The following is a 21493-nucleotide window of genomic DNA, read 5'->3' on the forward strand; positions in this document are numbered from 1 at the left end:
TGGGGCAATACCAACCAGCTTGATTTTTCTCAAAGGTCTATGCGACTAAAGTCACAGTTGCGGTTCAAGGTCATAGATATCATACAGCAAAGGAAGTAACAAAATATCCAGCAGAACACACGTGTATAGTACTTCAAGTAATGATATCAAATCTTCTACAAAGTTACTATTCTACATATTGTCTACTTCATCTCTTTTTGGCTAAGTTCTGAAACATTACATAAAACACAGTAGAGCTCATTAAGACGTACAGATTCAGCAGGTTAACTACAGGAGAAAAATTGCATCTGGTAGATTTTACAACTATGATGCTTCCTTTAAAATTTGTTTTCCATTGACCTCCATTTTCTTGGCAAACTCAAGACAAATGTATTCTTCTGCCAAGGATTGGTGTCCTTCCCAACGGTCCCCCAGGAGAGTGGCATTCAGATACAATGGATCCAAAGTTTCAAAAGACTAACTCAATTTTCTGTGTTCTTAGGATTTTTCTGTTGCGGCTTTAGATTCTAGCTTTTTGAAATGATTTTGTTTGGCAGCTAAGAGACAGTGACTGACCCAGCCAGAAATATTTGGCCCCTTCAGAACCAGGTAACACTGGCAGCATAGTGTAGTGAAAAATGCACTCAATCAAGGGTTAGGAAACCAGGTAAAAAGTGCTCCTGCCACATACTAGTTGAGGATACAATAAAATAATGGGTAAGAACATTCTACTCCATTGCATTTTATGGACACTTAAATACATACACATTAAATCTGAATCATCTGTGTGGCCCAGATTTTGGGTTTTAGTATTAAACCTTAAGGGTTATGAATTAAAAGGGAAAAAATAAATAAATTAAAAAGACAAAAATAAAAAGAGAGGTCAGCTCACTGTCTTGGCCATTTTTTGGTTCTTTTCCTCATAAAGTACCTTTGTATTTCTTCTATTCTTTGTATTTGCTCTAAAATCAGCATTACTGGGTCAGATGCCTATTAGTATTTCATAAACATGAAGACATGCCTCCTCCGTTACCTTAGATAGCTGGCTCCTGGAATGGACAATGGACACAAGGTTCAGCCAACTGCAGTGCAAGTATCTGCAAATGAAATAAGTAAAAATTACTTCCAGACACCAAGCCTATATTTATTCATTAATAGTCATAACCTCTTATATCTACATAATGGTTTCTTGTTTTACAAAACATTTTCACATTCATTTCACCCCACAGGAACCCGATGAAGAAGCAGGAAGGGATGATTCTACTCACTTCGTAGGTAAGGAAACAGAAGCTCGAAGAGGGACAGAAAGGTTGAGAAGGGAACTAACACCGTCCTCATGATTAACTTCACAAAAACCATATAAAATGAACATTATTGTCCACATTTTACAGAAGTAGAAACTGAAGTTCACAAAAAGAAAGTAATTCGCCCAAGATTATACAGTTTAGTATCTGGCAAGGCATGAATTTGGAGCCAAAGGCTGTGCCTGCTGGTCCAGTAATCCTTCCTTTCTACTTTAGTTTTTCCTAGGTTATTAGGCTGGGGAAAGACAAGGACAAACAATAATGTATTGTCTTAATTCACAAGGCTTGGTGGAGAGAGAAAATAAAATAAAACCAGCTATTTGATTGAAATGGGGAAATGGGAGAAGTACATAGCATTTCGAGCCAGTCAGATTTCCTTTTACCAGTGGCCTTAGGCAAGTTATTTAAACTCCATGAGTGTCAATTTCTTCATATGTACGTGAAGATTATGATATATACTCCATAGCCAAAGCTGCCCTTAGTTAAACTTTTTAAATCAGATTTCTCTCCATTATTCCATACATATGGTTATAGAGAACAGCGATAACATTTCTTCCCATAAATCCACATTTATATGATCAAAAGATAACGTGATAAGCACGTGAGGCAAGAGAATATCTCTGGCTAGAATATTTCTTTGACTTATGTCTCCTAATTTTAAAATACTGCAATATTAATCTATGTCACTCTCACATGACCTCATCTAATAAGAGACAGCCCAAAAACTTTTAAGATTTTAACATCAAATGTTTCCTTGACCCCTAAAAAGCAAAACAGATACTGCTTTAGTTGAAAGACCTGCTGATGAATCACACATCATTTTCAACTTTGTGCCTATAATCATGCCCTAGGTTCAGAGAGTTGGAGTTTCCAGTAGACTCTAAGAACAAAGCAAATTTGTTTTAATAGAATGGATAGATTTATTGAGAAATATAAGACTTCTAGGAAGTTTTGATAAAATGTCCCGTTTACATAAAGGACTCAAATCAGGTTGAGAAAAGAACATGGATCCTGCAACTATATCCCTGAACTTAAAATAAAAGCTTCAAAAAACAAAAACAAAACAAAACAAACAAACAAAAATAAAAAAAGCATGATTGATCAGATGCCCTGCAAGAAACTTGTCATCTGCCGCAACTGAAAACATGATTCGTCTTTTAACATCATGCTTTATTTTATAGCTTGAAAAATCACAATGACCATTATGTCTTAAACCATCCCCTTTATAACTCCAGTGAGACCTTATTACCCAAATTTTACAAATACAGAAACCAAACTTCAAAGATCACATGGTTAACATGGAGCAGATAAAAATGTAACACTGTACCTTGATACCAAAATCAGTAAGCACCCTTCTACTACATGGTGTAGCCTCCCAATTGGTAGTGTGCTATTTGAAGAGGGTAACTAAATAACTTCAGGAAAGGGAAACTGAGTGCATAGCACAGAAAATTCCATTGTCAAAGCACTGAAGCACACTTAGTTCTAAGTTCTGCTTTACTAGCAAGTGTAAGGAGAAAGAGTAGACTTCACATCTGTGGTCTAACCAGAAGGTGACACATTACTAAGCCAAGGCAAAAGGAGTGTTCGATGCAGTGTTACCATAAACACTTTCTCAGATCTCACCAGGAAAGTTTCAAGATGCAACATCCCTGGGCAAAGTGTTGAAGCACAGTCATATATGCAAGTCTGTACCAGTGAGGTTTTGTGAAGAGTCTGATACAGTTTGACTGTGCCCACACCGAAAATGTCATCTTGAATTGTAGTCCCCATGAGTCAAGGGTGATACCAGGTGGAAGTAATCCGATCATGGGGGCAATTTCCCCCATGCTGTTCTCATGATAGTGAGTGAGTCTCACGAGATCTGATAGATGTATAAGCATCTGGCATTTCTCCTGCTTGCACTCACTCTTTCTTGCCACCCTGTGAAGAAGGTGCCTGTTCCTCCTTTACCTTTCGCCATGATTATAAGTTTCCTGAGGCCTCCCCAGCAATGTGGAACTGTGAGTCAATTAAACTTCTTTCTTTATAAATTATGTGGTCTCTGGCAGTTCTTTATAGCAGCATGAGAATGGACTAATACAAATCCTTCACCAAGAAGTCTCATTTTAAGCAACAGGAAAGCTAAAGTCTTTCTAGCTAAGAAGTTCACCAGCCCTCTTCACGTGGATTGAGTGGCATGTGTCCTGAGTAGCTCCTGCCTGAGTATTTCATAATGCAAGGGAGTTTTCCATAATTCCATACAGACATCTGGGACAACTGACAAATCCCACTCTAGCCTTTCGGTAATGAAGCCAGTTATCCTTGGCTGCCTCTGTGTATTTTATAACTAACTGCTGACCCAGAACCTGACATGTCTGCATCCTTTGTCAAACCATTCATCCTCTCTCCTCTCAAAACTATGCTCACCCTCAGAAGCAATTTTTCAGAAGCAACTGTATTTTGGAGAAAAACAGGATGGAGTAAATGAAGGTAAGATAATAAAGAGAGAGAAGCAAGAAAAACGACAGGGGGTAAGGAAAAAGCAGAAGAAAATGGAATGACATGGGAAATGAAAAGTGCAGAGATCAGTTGCAATGGGTGTTTCACAAACCATGGTGTCCTTTGAATTTACCACCACACCCCACAACAAAATGTAACCATCCCTAAGATGATTATCTCAGTATTATGAACAAAAATTCTACGTGGTATTGAACCAGTATAAAGATAACTCAAGATACTTGATATTTTTGTAAGTGCTTTAGTACAAATAAGCAATATGACAGTATCTTATAAAAACTCCCACTAAGTCAATAAACTGGCACCTCTTTAGCTCTAGTGTCTCAAATATTCATTCCGAATAGGGAGCATCATATTGAAAAGAATAATAAAATGGGGATTGAGGAACTGGGTTCTGGTTTTAGTGTGTAATTATCAAATCTTTTGATTAGAAGTTGCAGAAAATACACATTCTGTGTTTCTCTTTTCACAGTTCTTGACTATGGTTATTCCAAAACCACTGTGAAAAGGCCAATAATAATTTGGTCATTTTCATAAGTTTCATGTGGCAACAGAGGTATAGCAGGAAAAGGATTACTTATACTAACATTTATTAAAATAAAACAATGTTTTAAACATAGAAGTCTGTCCCCAGAAGCAACTGAAATGTTAAATCAGGCTGAAGGAATTAGATGACAAATATGGCCCTGCATTCCAATTATCAAATACCACATACAATTTAAAGTGCACTCTCATGCCACCCTAAGATCCTTATCAAGAATACAAGATATTCCATAGCTTATGATTTGGTTGTCTCATTAAAGTAATGTTTGCCAGGATTTAATTGCTTCCCTCTCTGATTTTAATTTCCTCACCTGTCAGCATCTATCAGAGGCACTGAAATCTTCTGACATCTGGTTGATTGTGTTGAAATTAATCAGATTTTTTAAAAGTAAATTGCTTTGGCCTAAAGGTAATGCTCAACTTCTTAATGTTATATTTATAAGGGCTCTATCAATGGAATATATAATCTAGAAATAGAATGAGAGACTTTAGGAATTTCGAGCAGAAATATAAGTAGCTTACAAACCTCCAGCACTGGACTTTTAAAGATAAGGACTTTAAAAGTGGCATCAGTAGCATGGCCAACCAGAAGCCCCTAGCTCTCGTCTCCTTCACAAAGACAACCACAACAACAATCAACAACTAAACTTTAACAAAAATAACTGGGCCAGGTGTGATGGCTCGTGCCTGTAGTCCCAGCACTCTGGGAGGCCAAGATGAGTTTTTTTTGTTTGGTTTGGTTTTGAGCTCTGGAGTTCGACAGCAGCCTGGGCAACATAGGGAAACCCCATCACTATATAGAAAACAAACAAACAAACAAAAAAACTAAAAACAAAAGAAGAAAAAATAATAACTAAGACAGAGTACCAGACTGCATCAGAGAAGTAACAGAAGCCCGGGAGAGCAAGAAACTCAGAATAACCACATAGAGAATAGAAACAAAACACCTGGTCTTTACCACCCATCACCCACTTGGGATCCGCTGGGAACAGGGAGGACCTTCTCTCTGGGGTAGAATGGTAAGCAAGAGGATCCCGGCAAGCCCTATCCACACCTTGAACAGCTACAGACCTCACCCATGAAGTCTCATGTAGTCCTCACAGGAGCTAAGTCCCAGCTGAGGGACCTGCCTGAAGTCCACACAGCCGTGCTCCCCCAAGAAAAAGAGCAACCAATGTGCCCTGCCGTCTGTGGCCTGTGCAGCTACTACACTACGCCATCTTGGAACTGGAACTTTGGCTGGAGTGTGTCTTGCTCTGGGAGTGCGTAGCTATGACACTCTTTCATCACTGAGGCTAAGTCACTGTTGAACCAACCCCAACCCAGTGGCCCAACATCCCCAAGCTGAGCTGCCAGCAACTGTTCCGCTCTTCCCCATGGGCCCATGTGAAGGTAGAGTCACTTCATCTACCTTTCACCCTGCCCCTCAGGCCAATGCTGACGCAGTACCCTGCCTCCTGGGAAAACAGTACATTGGCCACTCAGAGCAGTCACACACCCCAGTACTTAATCTGAAGTAGCACCTTTCATCCCAGGGAAATGGTACCGTACCTGGGCTGCCTAGAAAAGTCATGTCCCCCAGGCCTGAGCTGAAGTGGCACATTGCCCCCTGGTGAATTGGTGCCATTGCTCAGCTGAGCAGCTGTACATCCCAAGGCTGAGCTGATGTGATAACCCACATCCTAAGAAAACAGAGTAGTGGCTGGGCTGATCTGAGACACTCCACCCAACAGGGCAAACAACTCTAATATGCTGTTTTCCTGGAGCTGGTCTACCTGCTTAGAGTCAGAGCTGCTAAGACACCCCTCTCCCTGTGGAGTACAGCCATCACTATGCTGTACCTGCCCCCACTCAGGGCACAAGTAACAGTTGTATGTTGCCATTCTGGGGTACTGTTGCTGCATGTGGTCTTACAGAGTCTAAGGTACTGCTGAGTCCCAACATCCAAAGGTCAAGAATCACTACTACATGGTGCCTCATCCCCTGGGATCCAAGTGCCACTGAGCCCTACTGGTTCATGTTACAAAATCAGACCATATCCTGCTCTCTGGGTCCAAACTTCCCTGCACTCCTTCTTTCCTGTAGTTGAGCCACTCACAGCTGGGACTGAGCTTGTAGAGTAGTGTCTCAGAGTCACAAATCCTGGCTCTGTGGGAAGCCTACATCCAACCCTAGCACAGACAGCAAACCTGTAACCCAAGACCCAGGTGTCACAATAGGTTGGCAAGATCCTGGGCATAAGACTCTGGTCCCACAACTATTTCAAGCACCTGCACCTAGAACTCAGCACCACTGCACGTGCTTGTTGGTCATGTCATATTTGACATGAAAAGCAGTCCCCTTGGCTAAATCTCCCCATTATGAAAAAAAAAAAAGAATTGGAGAATCTCAAAAGCCCTTGACACTGAGGACATTAATAATCTATGCCACCACCATCACTGCCACAAATTTCTACAACTTAAGCTACTGAGGTGCCCACAGTTATTGCTGACATTGAACACAGCTTTAGAAGCTGCATGAAGACCATATCACTGCATCTATTCAGAAACAAAGTCATCACACCCCTCCCAACTGTAAAACCAACGCTAATTGCAAGCGAAAGTATTTTTTTATGAAAACCACTCTAGAAAGTTTGTATAGAGAGGTAATTTTTCCACCGGATGCACAGACATCAACTCACGGACACAAGAAACATGAAAAAGCAATAAAATATGACACCACCAAAGGAATGTAGCTCTTTAGTTTCAGACTCCAATAAAAACAATCAATAAAATGCCAGAAAAGGAATTCAAAATAATGATCTTAAGGAAACTCAATGAGATACAAGAAAATACAGATAGACAATTTCACTAAATCAGGAAAACAATTCACAATATGAAGAAGAAATTCAACAAAGATAGAAATAATAAAAAAGAATAAATCTCAAAGATAAAGAATTTCATGAATGCATTCTTACCCTGATACCAAAACCAGACAAGGACAAACATGTAAAAAGAAAATTATAGGCCAGGAACTCTGATGCACATAGATGCAAAAATCCCCAATAAAATACTAGCAAACTGAATCCAGCCATACACTTAAAGGAGCATTTACCCTGATCAAGTGGGATTTATCCTAGGGATACAAGGATAGTTCAACATAGGTAAATCAATAAATGTGATATATTACCTCAACAAAACAAAGTACAAAAACCATAATCATCTCATTAGATGCAGAAAAAGCATTTCGTAAAGTTCAACATTCCTTCATGATACAATATCTCAAGTCAGGTATAAAAGAAGCATACCTTACTTCAGCATAATAAACACTTCGCATGATAAACCCACAGTCATCAACATACTGGACACATTCAAATTGAAAGGTTTCTTTTAAGCTCTGGAACAAGACAAAGATGCTAACTTTTACATCTTTTATTCAAGATAGTTCTTGAACAGGCATATTCACCAATGGGACAGAACAGAGAACCCAAAAATAAATCCACATATTTACAGCCAACTGATTTTCAACAAAGGAAACAAGAACAATCTCTTTAATAAATGGGGCTGGGAAAACTGGACATCCATATACAGAAAATGGAGCCACCATGAGATATCATCTAACCCAAGTTAGAATAGCTATTATCAGAGACAAAAAAAAAATAAGAAGAAGAAACGCTGGCAAAGATGCAAAGAAAAGAGAACTCATACACTGTTGGTGGGAATGTAAGTTAGTGCAGTCATTATAAAAGTTCTTCAAAACACTAAAATTAGAAATATCAGCCGGGCATGGTGGTTCACACCGGTAGTCCCAGCACTTTGGGAGGCCAAGGTGGGTGGATCACGTGGTCAAGAGAAGGAGACCATCCTGGCCAATATGATGAAACCCCGTCTCTACTAAAAATACAAAAATTAGCTGGGCATGGTGGTATGCATCTGTAATCCTAGCTACTCGGGAGGCTGAGGCAGGAGAATCGCTTGAACCCAGGAGGCGGAGGTTGCAGTGAGCCAAGATCACGCCACTGCACTCCAGCCTGGTGACACAGCGAAACTCCGTCTCAAGAAAAAAAAAAAAAAAGAAAGAAAGAAAGAAAAAAAGAAATATCATAAGATCCAGCAATCCCACAACTGGGCATATATCCAAATGAAAAAAAATAAATAAATATTTCAAAAAGATATCTGCCTTCCTATGTTTATTGCAGCACTAATTATAACAGCCAAGATAAGGAATCAACGTAAGTATCCATCAACAGATAAACGGGCAAAGAAAATGTGTTATATATTTACAATGTAATACTATTCAGCCATAAAAAAATGAATGAAATCTCGTCTTTCACAGTAACATGGATAAGCTTGGAGAACATTATGTTAAGTGAAATAAGCCAGGAACAGAAAGTTATATGTCACATGTCCTTTCTCATATGTGGAAGCTAAAAGAAATTGATCACATAGAGAGTAAAATACTGATCACCAGAAGTGGAGAAAAGTAGCAGGAGGGGAAGGATAGTCAAAGCTTGGTAAATGGATACAAAAGTACAAAGGAGGAGTCAGTTCTAGTGTTCTACAGCACTATAGAATGACTATAATTACCAACAATTTATTGTATATTCTCAGGTAGCTAGAAGAGGTAGCTTTTGAATGTTCCAAACACAAAGAAATAATAAGTGTTTGAGGCAATGAATAAGCTAAATATCTTCATTTGATCATTATACATTATATACATATATCAAAATATCACACTGTACCCCATAAATATGTATAATTATGTGTTAATTTAAAATAATAATAAAAGCAAAAAAGGCAAGTGCTTTTAAAAAATTCATTCAACAAATGCTCATTGAGCATATAGTGCTTGCAAGCAGGCACTTTAGGATAGAGAGGAAAAAAGCGTGAAGCTACTCAGAAAGTTTGGGGCAATAGGTAAAAATTAATTAAGCAGAACTCACTGTAACAGAAGTAGCCAATCTGGTCACTCAAAAGCTTAGTTTAATATTTATAATTGTTACCATCCGTATGCATTGTCCCTTCACAGAGATAAATGATTTTATTCTTCACTGCAGCTCAGTGAGGCAAAATTGATACCGTTACTAGTATATTCTCATTTGACAAGTGACAAAGCTAAGGCACAGAGTAGTAAAGGAACTCATTCCTGGACATCTAGTTATGGGCAGACCCGGACTTGTGATATAAATGAAATCAGACAACACATAGAGAAAAAATTCTTTCCAAATTCTCCAAATATAATTACTCAGTGCCAGTTGGGGTGCTAATATCTATCAGATCAGACACAGCACTTAAGACATTCATTTAAGGAAACCTACAAGCACTAAGCTTTTCTACAAGAAGTAAAGGAAATGATGAATAGAGAAATATTTTGCAATATGTTCGACTATCATGAGATTATTGTTATGTACTTACATTGTTATTCTTACTTGGAAATACAGAAAAGTTAATGTAATAATGACATCCCAAAAGTGAGCCTATAATGTCACCACACCTATCTTTATGTTATTCGGTTGATTCTGAGGCTTCCTTATTGAAAAGAAGAAGGAAAAACATGGCATGCATGCAACTGGGGTGGGAGGGTGGGGGTGAAGTGGGTGGGGAGCCAAAGATAACACATGGAGCCTGGAGGTTGATTCTCACAAAATGGCCTTATAATCAAACATAACTAAGTCCTAATATGGGTCTTACCTTTCTAGCAGAGTCTGAGGCCCTACTCAACATTTAGTGTCTCCTCGATAAGAAGCTTCTTGTTGCAAAAAGGTTTGATGAAGCAGCCTTTCCTAAAACTACCATAATGCCTAGTTTTATATCTGGATCACTAAAATTACCATATTGTTTTATCACTTTTAGCGGATCATGCATCTTGACTAGAGGCCCTTTGTCTAACACAGCTTCTTGAATCCTAACCCCAAGTCTATCTAGCATCTAGTCTTTAGTATGTGCTCAAAAGAACATTCAATGAGTGAATGAATGAGTAAATGAACAAAATGTTCTATGCAACTACTATAACACACACCTAGTTTAATGCATGTCATGTAAGATGGGATTAGTAAATGTGAAATTGAAATTAATTGAACATTTAATTCTTTAAAATGCATTGTACAACTAAATGATTTTAAAGTTATTGAGTGATTAAGTGAAGCATTTAGCAAGGAGTTGAGTGACGTGCAATGAGCCAATCATCATTAACCCATTGGCAGGATGAAGACATAATTTTCACAGGAAGATTAATAGAGGCTGAACACATGAGTAGAAATGTAGGCAGCAGCTAAGAAAATTCACATAGAAGAAAACATAGTTGTCAAGAAAATCATGTTAAATTCTAGATATAAAATTTTAAAAGGAAATAAATCTAAATATGATGGTAACTTTTATAAAAGTATACACATTATAAAATTTCAAGAGAGAAGGAAAAGATGAGGGAAGAACTCTTGAAATAATTTTTAAAACCAAGTGCACGTGTGTGAAAAAGAAAAGGAGTTGTTGGATAGATAAAAGACAAAATAATCGATCAAGCTAAAAATAATATATTTTAGTAACTAAGCTAAGCATTTTTATATATTTAATCTTTAAAAATAGTCTTGGACCCAGCACTTTGGGAGGCCGAGACGGGCGGATCACGAGGTCAGGAGATGGAGACCATCCTGGCTAACATGGCGAAACCCCATCTCTACTAAAAATACAAAAAATTAGCCGGGCAAGGTGGCAGGCACCTGTAGTCCCAGCTACTCAGGAGGCTGAGGCAGGAGAATGGCATAAACCCGGGAGGCGGAGCTTGCAGTGAGCTGAGATCCGGCCACTGCACTCCAGCCTGGGCGACAGAGCGAGACTCCGTCTCAAAAAAAAAAAAAAAAAATAGCCTTGGAATTTAGTATATTCATTTTGCATCTTGGGAAACCGAGGTTTAGAAAGATTAAGTAACCTAATCAAGTTCACACATCTAATAAGCACCGGAATTCATATCTCAGCTTTTGGACCCACACACATACCATTTACTCATACTACTCCTAGTACCATCAGAGAAATAATGTGGCATTGAGGGAGTCGCTTAGAGTTGGATGTCAGGACCAAAATCTAGAAAGTGATGTAGAAATGGGGAAAGCACCAAGAGGATGCGCATCCAAAGCCTTCTATGGGATGTAGGTAGCAAGAGAAGGTCTGAAGGAGGAAAGGAGGCAGATGGGGGAATCAAAGCTATCTTTGAGTATCTGGGGACACATCATGTGTAAGCAATATTATACTTTTTCAAATTATGCAATGCTAGAAATATGGGGATTAAAACAATGGGAAATCCAGTTTTAGTGTAATACAAGGAAGAACATTAAACATGAAGCTGTCCAGCAGTAGAACAAATTGCCTTGCAAAGAGCTGCAAAAGTTCAAATGGAGGGCTACATAGCCATCTGTCAGAGAAGACACGTGATGTCCTGGCAGTGGCAGGGAGTCTGCATTAAAAGATGGACATTGCAATGCTGAGTTTTAGAGATTTAGCAGCCTAATAGTGGGAGATACACAAAAGCTCCCATCGCCAGATAAAAATGCGAAGAACGCTCTCTAAAAAAGACACCCTTGAGCAAAATCCATTCAACACATCCATGGGGCTCCTATGATACACCAAGCGTGAGATAGCACCAACCTCAAGAAGCTGAAACAAGGAGACAGAAAACAGACATTTTGAAGAGGTCAATTAGCTATCACTAGGCAAATTATGAGCCTAATATAAATGTCTAGAAAAAAACATATATGGAAGTCTAAGGAAGAAAGGATAAGAAGACTAAATGGTTTTCTGGTGAAAGTAAGGGCAAAACACATCAGTTTTGTGGGAAAAAAAAAAATTAAAAGAGTAAGTCTTGGGAGGCCGAGACGGGCGGATCACGAGGTCAGGAGATCGAGACCATCCTGGCTAATATGGTGAAACCCCGTCTCTACTAAAAAATACAAAAAACTAGCCGGGCGAGGTGGTGGGCGCCTGTAGTCCCAGCTACTCGGGAGGCTGAGGCAGGAGAATGGCGTAAACCCGGGAGGCGGAGCTTGCAGTGAGCTGAGATCCGGCCACTGCACTCCAGCCTGGGCGACAAAGCGAGACTCCGTCTCAAAAAAAATAAATAAATAAAAAAAAAAAAAAAAAAAAAGAGTAAGTCATCAAGGCCTAGGATTCTTATTTATTTATTTATTTATTTATTTATTTACTTACTTACTTACTTATTTTGAGACAGTATCTCCCTCTGTTGCCCAGGCTGTAATGCAATAGCACGATCTCAGCTCACTGCAATCTCTGCCTCTCGAGCTCAGGCAATATTCCCACCTCAGCCTCCTGAGTAGCTGGGACTACAGGCATGGGCCACCGTGCCCAGCTAATTTTTGTGTTTTTTGTAGAGACAAGGTTTTACCATGTTGCTTATGGTAAATAAGCATGGATTATAAGCATGAGGCACCATGCCTGGCCAGGCCTAGGATTGAGGAAGAGCTCATTCACAAGGGCAACCTGAGGTCTAATCAAATCATACTTTGGGGTAAGAAAGAAAGACATGAAAGTAGAATCAGGAAAAAAAAGCTAATAAACAAAGTTTGACTCAAATAGCTCATAGGTGGGGGAAGGCAACTGAATGCTGGATGAGAACTAGGAAAAAACAAGATCTTGCAAAAGAACATCCAACTAATTTGAAAATGAAAGCACAATACGTTTGAAAGTTTGCAAGCCTCCTTCAACAGCTTATCAGATTTACTCATATATGTTCACACACAGCATTGTCTGCAAACATTAGCTCCCCCAAAAGCTACTCTATAACGTAAGAGAGATATTAAAAAGGACATGTAGTATCTAAGTCTACTTCTATTGACCTTCTCAGCATTCTTCAATACAGCCTCATAGACTGACTACTGTTTAGTGAAGAAAACAAATCACATAAAATATCAACATAACCAAAAGCAAAGTTAAAAGCAAGTTTTATTGGGCAAACCTCTTTCCCGAAGGAAACAGGAGGAGACAGGGAGAAAGAAAGAGAAGATGGGGAGGGAGAGCAAGAAACTTTAATAGAGAATAATTGGGGGGCCAAGGGCGCAGTTTGTCCAGTAATATGAGTTATAGTGATATAAAGGTTGCACAATTTTATTTTCTGTGACTTTCAACTAATTTAGGCAAAGAATGGCATGGGTCCTTCAACTAAAACTCACTGATTCTTCCTTCCCCACAAAGCTAGAATTCTATCTTATTCAGAAAATGAACAGTCAACTGCCCCTTTAACTTCCCTTCCCCTATGTCTTGGCAAATACAACATACGTTTTGTTTAAAAAGGCATGAGTGGTTACCACTGAAAAGCAGAAGAGATAGTAGTGGTGAGTGGAGAGTAGGGAAAACATGCAAAAGGTTTAACATTTTTTTTTAATGGAATTATTCCCAAAAAGTTCAATAATTATACAGGTTTTGTATCCCTAACCCAAAATCTGACATTCAAAATGCTCCAAAATCCAAAAGTTTTTAAGCACAGACAGGATGCTGAAAGCTCACTGGAACATTTTGGGTTTTGCATTTTTTGATTACGAATGTTAATCAGTAAGTTTAATGAAAATATTCCAAAACCAGGAAAAATCTGATATCTGAAACACTTTTGAACCCAAGCATTTCAGATAAGAGATATGCAAACTATACATATTTGTCATCACCATCTCTGACAAAGAAGTTTGGAATTCCTTGAGTTACCTTGAAATTCCTGAAACTGGAGCAGGAAATCAAAAGAAAAGAAAGAAGAGTTAAGTAACAACTAGGTTCTTGTCCCAGCTCTGCCACTAACTTGTGCTGCCATCTTAGGCACATCTTTCCACCACTCTCTTCTCCTGTAAAATGAAGGGACTGGACTCAATCCGTGGCTGTTAATGTGTGACCCACACATGTGTAGGAGTCCCCTAGACCTTTCTTTCAAGACTCCACAAGTTCAAAATTATTTTCATAATCATACTAAGTATAAGAAGCTGTTTTCACTGTGTTGAAATTTACACTAATGGTACAAACATAGCAGTGGGTAAAAAAAAAATGGTTGGAGTCTTAAAGTGAATCCAGGCAGTGATTTCACTGCAAGACACATACAATAAGTGGGATAGGGAGCCAGTTTCACTTAGGACTCTCTTTAATGCATTGAAAAGTATCAATCTTATTAAATCACAGTCCTTGAGTACTGTCTGACTAGTTTTTACTAAAGAAACCAGATCACATAAAATGTTAGCATAATCAAAAAGTAGACATATTTTTAATATTCTGGAGTACACATCTTTTTTACATTCTGTGTGACCTTTGGGAAGTACCCATGAAACACCTGCTGAAGACCAAACTACAATGATTGTCTCTAAGAAAGGCACTTTGGGTAACTGTTTAAATTGGCAGCTGCTAACTCATCACTTTTTTCATGGAACATCATTTTTTATTTGAAACAATGACTGACAAACTATGGTTCTTTAAATATGGGTTTTGCCAGAGATTTTCTCAAAAATAAAGCAAGAGAGCTTATCATTTCAAGGAAAACAAGTAACAGTATTTGTAGCCAAAAATAAAATTCATGTTTTCAAGTGAAAATCAGAATTGTGAAAACCTTACATCTACTACTGTGCACTTGACACCTTTCTAATATTTCAAATACTTTTTTGATGAAGGAGCAGTGATATTAAGAAAGATGACTTTTTATATTATAGAATGAAATGTATCAGTGTTTGCAAGAACTGAATAAGTAAGTGAATAACCAATGACTTTCTAAATGACCAATGCATGATTTTACAAAATCATAGGAGGAGACTCAATCAAAGTGGGAAAATTCGACCAATGGATTTTAATACAGTAGGGCATAAAAAGTTCATTAATATGATTTCAGATTCCACATTGAAACTAACCTATAAGAAACTACTAACTTTAGGTAATGTCAAAACTGTCAAGTTTTTGGTATAGTATCACAGAAGAAAATCCACAATCACTTTTTATCCTTCCCTTTTCAACGACATAACTGTGAGAGGCTGAATTTTCTTCATAAACATCAATCAAAACAAAATTTCACAACAAATTAAATGCAGAATCCAGCTCCCACTTTTGTCACTATTTTTTCACAAATATATTTATTTTTATACAAATATTTTTCATTAAAATTCTAGTTTCATTTCTCACTTTTTTGAATATGGTAAATATCATTATATATAATGCACACAAACAAAAACTCATTTTTAAGAGCGTAAAGGAGTTCAGAGATAAAACCACTGAACTACACAGGACTTATGCTCCCTCTCTCCCTAGCACTGATCTCCTTTGGCTCTAAACCATTAGGAAAGATAAAGAGTAGCTCATCTCTACTTTTAGATGCTGCTACCTGTCTATCTTTATATAACTGCTACTTTCAAGAGCCTCTGGAAACACTGAAACATCTGTATGACGTTTCATACAAGAGGCCACTGGTCGGTTAAAAAAATACTCACTGTGTGCCTTCCATGGAACAGGCAGTGGTTATTAGGGCACCTGGATCAGAATTCAGATTCCACTACTACTCCAATTATATGCTTCCTCAAAAGGCAGTATCTCCCCAAACCTGTTTCTTTAACGTGAAATAAGAATAAAATGGGAACTACCTCATACGATTATTGTGTACATCCAATATAACGATCCCTTAAGGAGCTTACTATACACAGTGCCTAGCATATAGTAAACACTCCATAAATCCTACAAACTGTTACTATAACTGAGATGTCTCTTACCAAAAAAACCCTGTTGGCAATGTTCATGAAAGAGACAATGGTAGTCTAACCGTATATTATTAGGGGCGATATGTATCCCAGTTGCAGACTCATTCAGTGAGATAAAAATAGTGAAAGTATCCAGGAGTACTGGCTTTTCTCACCTCAAGAGCAGAAGAATCAGTCTTTGGCCAGGAATGAAATCAGCGTTGTAATCAAGACCCAGCCACTACATAAATTCCTAAACTTTATGTAGTCAACTGAGTTTATACCCAACACCATTCTCAGAACTATGTTGACAGGACAGAGGATGATAAGAAAGTAAGAACTTAACCTACGTTCTTGAATAAAGAGAAGAGTTTCATTTTTCCTGTGTTTGGGCAAAAAGTCACGTTCATTGTGTCTCTTTACTTCATTTAAAATCCGGAAGAATTGAAATTGAGGAAAAATAAGAATGCTTATCAAACAGAGGTCAGACCCAATGAAAAAAGAATGCCCTCATAATACTAAGAATAGAATACAAGCAGGAAAGAGGGGAGGATCTCCATTATATATTATTTTAAATTAGAAATATAATTCTGAAGAACAGACATGCACATACTTACAATGTCTTTATAAATATATAAAGAAGTTGATCATTAAACTAGTTACATTAGTGAGGCCCAGTTTCACTTTCAATAGAAAAAGTATCATGTCACTTTTATTTCACTTTATTTCATGAACTTTAAATACCACCACTTTAACTATCAATACCTGGTAAGACTCGTAACTGTGGATTTAACAGAATAATGTAAGTTATACTTCTAGAATAATGTATAGAAACGATCATGCCCCCTTAACAGCACTTGGATCTTCAATCAGGAAATTCAATTTTAGCTGCAAAACTATGTTTTGGCAAAAGTGCAATTGAACTCAGTGTACTTGTCACATTTCTAAATATACTCCGGTCACCATGACAACAAGAGAGACTGATGGATTGCTTAAAAGAGTACGGTATATTTAATTGTCAGCATTTTAAACTGACTCAGAAAAATGCTGTGTGATAGGTCTACTCACCATGGTTACTGCTGGCTGAGTCCATAATAATAAAAGGTTCACATACGCACATCACCAGCGTGCGCACAAAGAACGTAAAAGTCGGAAGACCTGGTATTTCCAACCACCTCAAACGCCAGAGTTAAAGCTTTAGAAAGACTCGTTATCATCAAGGTGCCCCTCAAGAACCTCTCTCCCCATATAGTCAGATGAATCCCAGGTTCTGTGTCTGCATACAGAAGGAAGAGCCAATCCTAAAATCAGATTCCAACAACTGCTTCCTTCTCAGATTAAAGATAAGAAAAAGTCGAGAGTATTTTCTCCTGGGATATATCTGGGAAAAAGAATGACAGAGACTCTTTGTTCTTTCTTTTCATGTAGATCTATTCCCAAAAGATAATCTTCTAAGATCCATTCATTTCCTGAATAAACATTTCCTGCTCAAAAATCCCTATGCCAGAGAATCTTCTACAGGTGGAGATATAGATGCAACAAACATGGACCCTGCTCTCAAGAAGCTGATATCCTAAAACAAGAGGAAGACAAAAAATATAAACATATAATCAGTTAAACAGAATGAAATACTCCAAATAAAATGATCCATTAAATTATGTAATTTACTATACACAGTGCCTAGCCTATAGCAAACACTCACCAAATCTTCACCATTATTATTATTACTAAAATATTTCTCACCAAAACAGTTGCAATGTACATAAAGAAAACAAAAGCACGGTAATCATTCTTTTAGAGAACCATACATGCTGTGTAGGCTGTAAAGCAAGACAATGAGAGAAAATTGATGGGGAGGGGCGATGTGTGCTACTTTAACTAAAGAATAGGGAAGATCTAGGTGAGGCTATAACATTTGAGCTAAGCCTCAAAAGATACTTCCAAGCCAGTTTTGCACAGAATCAGAGAAAGATCAAGTGGAAAAAGCTTGGCTTAAACAGAGGAATAAAGGAAGGTCAGTGTGTCTACAGATTACTGTGTAAAGTGATGAGTGGTATGAAAAAAGCAGAGAGGCGGGGGCAGTGGCTCATGCCTGTAATTCCAGCACTTTGAGAAGCTGAGGCGGGCAGATCACCTGAGGTCAGGAGTTCGACACCAGCCTGGCCAACATGGTGAAAACCTATCTCTACTAAAAATACAAAAATTAGCCAAGCATGGTGGCAGGTGCCTGTAATCCCAGCTACTCGGGAGGCTGAGGCAGGTAAACTGCTTGAACGCAGAAGGCGGATGTTGCAGTGAGCCAAGATCGTGCCATCACACTCCAGACTCGGAGACAAGAGCAAGACTCTGTCAAAAAAAAAAAAGAAAGAGAGAAAGAGAGAAAGAGGAAGAGAAGAGAAGGGAAGGGAAGGGAAGGGAAGGGAAGGGAAGGGGAGGGGAGGGGAGGGGAGGGGAGGGGAGGGGAGGGGAGGGGAGGCGAGGGGAGGGGAGGGGAGGGGAGGGGAGGGGAGGGAAGGGAAGGGAAGGGAAGGGAAGGGAAGGGAAGGGAAGGGAAGGGAAGGGAAGGGAAAGTAAGGGAAGGGAAGGGAAGGGAAGGGAAGGGAAGGGAAAGTAAGGGAAGGGAAGGGAAGAGGAGGGAAGGGAAGGGAATGGAAGGGAAGGGAAGGGAAGAGGAGGGAAGGGAAGGGAAGGGAAGGGAAGGGAAGGGAAAGGAGGGAAGGGAAGGGAAGGGAAGGGAAGGGAAAGGAAGGGAAGGGAAGAGGAGGGAAGTGAAGGGAAGGGAAGGGAAGAGGAGGGAAGTGAAGAGAAGGGAAGGGAATGGAAGGGAAGGGAAGGGAAGAGGAGGGAAGTGAAGGGAAGGGAAGGGAGGAAGGGAAGGGAAGGGAAGGGAGGAAAGGAGGAAGGGAAAGAAAAGAAAAGAGGAGAGAACAGAGAGCCATCTCACAGGGCTTTGCAGGTCATGAAAGGGTCTTTCAAACGTTTCTACAGATGTTCCTTGATTTCTATGGGGTTGGATACATCCAGATAAACTCAATGTAAAGTGGACAAATTGTAAGTCAAAGCATCACAAGTCAGAGACCTTCTGCAGATACCACAGCAGCCACTGTATGGTTTAAGGGGAGGGGTATGATATGATCCAACCAGCAACGTTAGAAGATCTCTCCAGGTGGTGTGGGAAAGGCCACAAGGGAAAACTATAAAAGTAGAAGACAATTTCAGAGACTATTGCCATAGTCAAGGCAATGGATGGTAACTTGAATTTAGGTAGATTCAAAAGAAGTAACGATGGCAATCAGAGTCAGGAAATGTTCTGGAGGCACAACAAACACACACTGACCAAGCATGTACTCTGAGGAAGAGAAGTAGTTAAATGAGTTACATGGAGGCCCTACAACACGGGGGTGAACATGTCTCATGCTTCAGGAGGTCTTGGTAGATCTTGAGATGATGCATTTCAGGTGATGCTGCTGCTCTGTGAATGACACTTTGAGAACCAAGGCTCTAGGAGAGGCAGGAGACAGGACCAACAGTGGAGCAGGAGATGATGAACGTTTGGTTTATGGTAATAATAGATGGAATACAGTCAAGAAGAAACATTCAAGAGATGTGGCAAAAAGAAACTACACAAGACTTGAGGGCAAATAATCTATGATTGGAAATAAAAAGAAGATGGTGGTGGTGGAATTGCCTCTAAGCTTTCTTAAATGACATTGTTCATTATATAGATAGAAATACATGGTTTCTATCCATCTAGTGCAAATCAGTTTCCCAACTAACATTTCATGTTGCCACGACCTATCCCTATAAAATAAAGCTAGGGAAATTATTGTAGTTATAGGTAATAAAAACAACAACCACAATACTAATCATTTATTGAAAACTTATTCTGTGTCAACTACATTGCAACATGTACTATCTCCAAATCTGACAATAACTCTATTCCTATGTAAGAAAATGACAAACTGATGCTCAGAGACATTATATAGCTTACCCAGAATCATTCCTGCTTCAGCTGGATTCAGTCGCAGGGGAAAACCCTAAAATCTATGACCTCTGCTTCCACTCTGCCTAACAAGCTGAATCCATAGGAGAATAAGATGCCCACTTGGGGCATTCACCCTCAAAGTCAGAGTTCCCTTTTACTCTGACTAAACTTCAAGACCACAACTGGCAAATCTTGATACATAGACTCTAGTAGCATAGCAATAAGGACCCAAGGTCAGGTGCCCCGTACACAGAAGAACCATGACTTATTTCATTTTCACATAAGGAGAATGCAACTTGAGTGTTTCATGGGCTATTCACTGCTCATGCTCAGACTCATGTCTCTGCACTCAAACTCTAGTGTTTTTCCATGGCCCTCTGTTTACCCTCTTGACTTCATTCTGCTATTGCTTTGCAAAGTTTTTTCCCAGAAAATGAGTGGCTGTCTGCACGGTAATGTGTTTGGAGTGAGGATGTGAGAAAGAGGCCCTCATCTGTGAAGATGCATGGTGAACGGTAGTAGATATCGACAAGTAAGAAAGGTTAGTTTAGATATTTCCCCAGCCCAGGAAGTGGGTACAAAATGAGCCACAAGATCTTCCTTCTAGTTACCCACACTGTGCTTTCCCAAGGTGATTCACAGGTATGGCTCCACTGATCTGACAAAGGGGACTGTCTTCAGAAAGATGAAAGGATGTTTTTATGTCTGCTCTCTCTCTTTTCTTTATTTGTTCCTTCTCTAGTAATAACGATTAATTGTGCTATGCGGGCAGTACAGAGATGAGTCTACCGGGAAGCCAGCACCAATCCATCAAGCACTTTTAGTCCAAGCTTTTTAGAAGCAATTGCTTACCACATTTTCACTGCTGTTTTTCTCACAGCTAGAATTAGAGTGGATTTTACCACACAGTCACTCTAACACCCTTTTCCCCCACCTCTAAAGTGAAGAGGGAAGATGACTATTGGTCCATCACCAGCAAAACCATAAGACATACATGAGAAAACCAATTCATTTAGTGTTTATAAAGATTAAGTATTGGGTCCTGAGATAGGTATCCCACATACATTAACATATCACAACTTTGTGAAGCAGATATTGTCTATGTTGAACAGATGAGGAAATTAATGCTCAGAGATGATAAGTTACTTTCATAGAGTCATACAACTAGAAATAGCAGAGCCAGGAAGTAAACACAGGTCTAACTCCAAGGCCAATACTTTTCCCACCACTACAGCTGTCTGGACACTTCCAAGAGCACTCACAACTTTTCTTTCTCTCTACCAGAGAATCAACACTGCAAATAGTACTTAAAAATCAGGCTGTATATAACCAAAAGGCCTTTTTTAAGAGGTCTTTTCTAGGAAGCGTGAACAACTAAGCCATCATAGATTCTATAAGGGTTACCTCTGACCAACCCAACATGTTCCTGAGGGATCAGTTAGGGTCTCTTCCACGCCTACCTAGGAATCATGGAGACTCTTGAATTTCCCAGCTCAGGGCTCTGAGAAA

The 21493-nt window shown here is 39.1% G+C and overlaps 1 protein-coding gene across 27 annotated transcripts in view; it reads right to left on the reverse strand.

Moving 5' to 3' along the window:
* The window catches only part of LPP (LIM domain containing preferred translocation partner in lipoma), a 723625-nt gene that overhangs the window by 532757 nt on the left and 169375 nt on the right, over window positions 1–21493 (reverse strand). For all 27 annotated transcript variants that reach the window (XM_015132425.3, XM_077991214.1, XM_077991207.1 and 24 more), the window contains one exon: window positions 1013–1076. Coding sequence is in view for 4 of the 27 variants with exons in the window: in XM_077991198.1 (XP_077847324.1) it covers window positions 1013–1076 (64 nt within the window). In the remaining 23 variants the exon portion in view is untranslated. The remainder of the gene's footprint in view (window positions 1–1012; window positions 1077–21493) is intronic.

The sequence above is a fragment of the Macaca mulatta genome, chromosome 2, assembly GCF_049350105.2.
Source record: "Macaca mulatta isolate MMU2019108-1 chromosome 2, T2T-MMU8v2.0, whole genome shotgun sequence".
NCBI lineage: Eukaryota > Metazoa > Chordata > Mammalia > Primates > Cercopithecidae > Macaca > Macaca mulatta.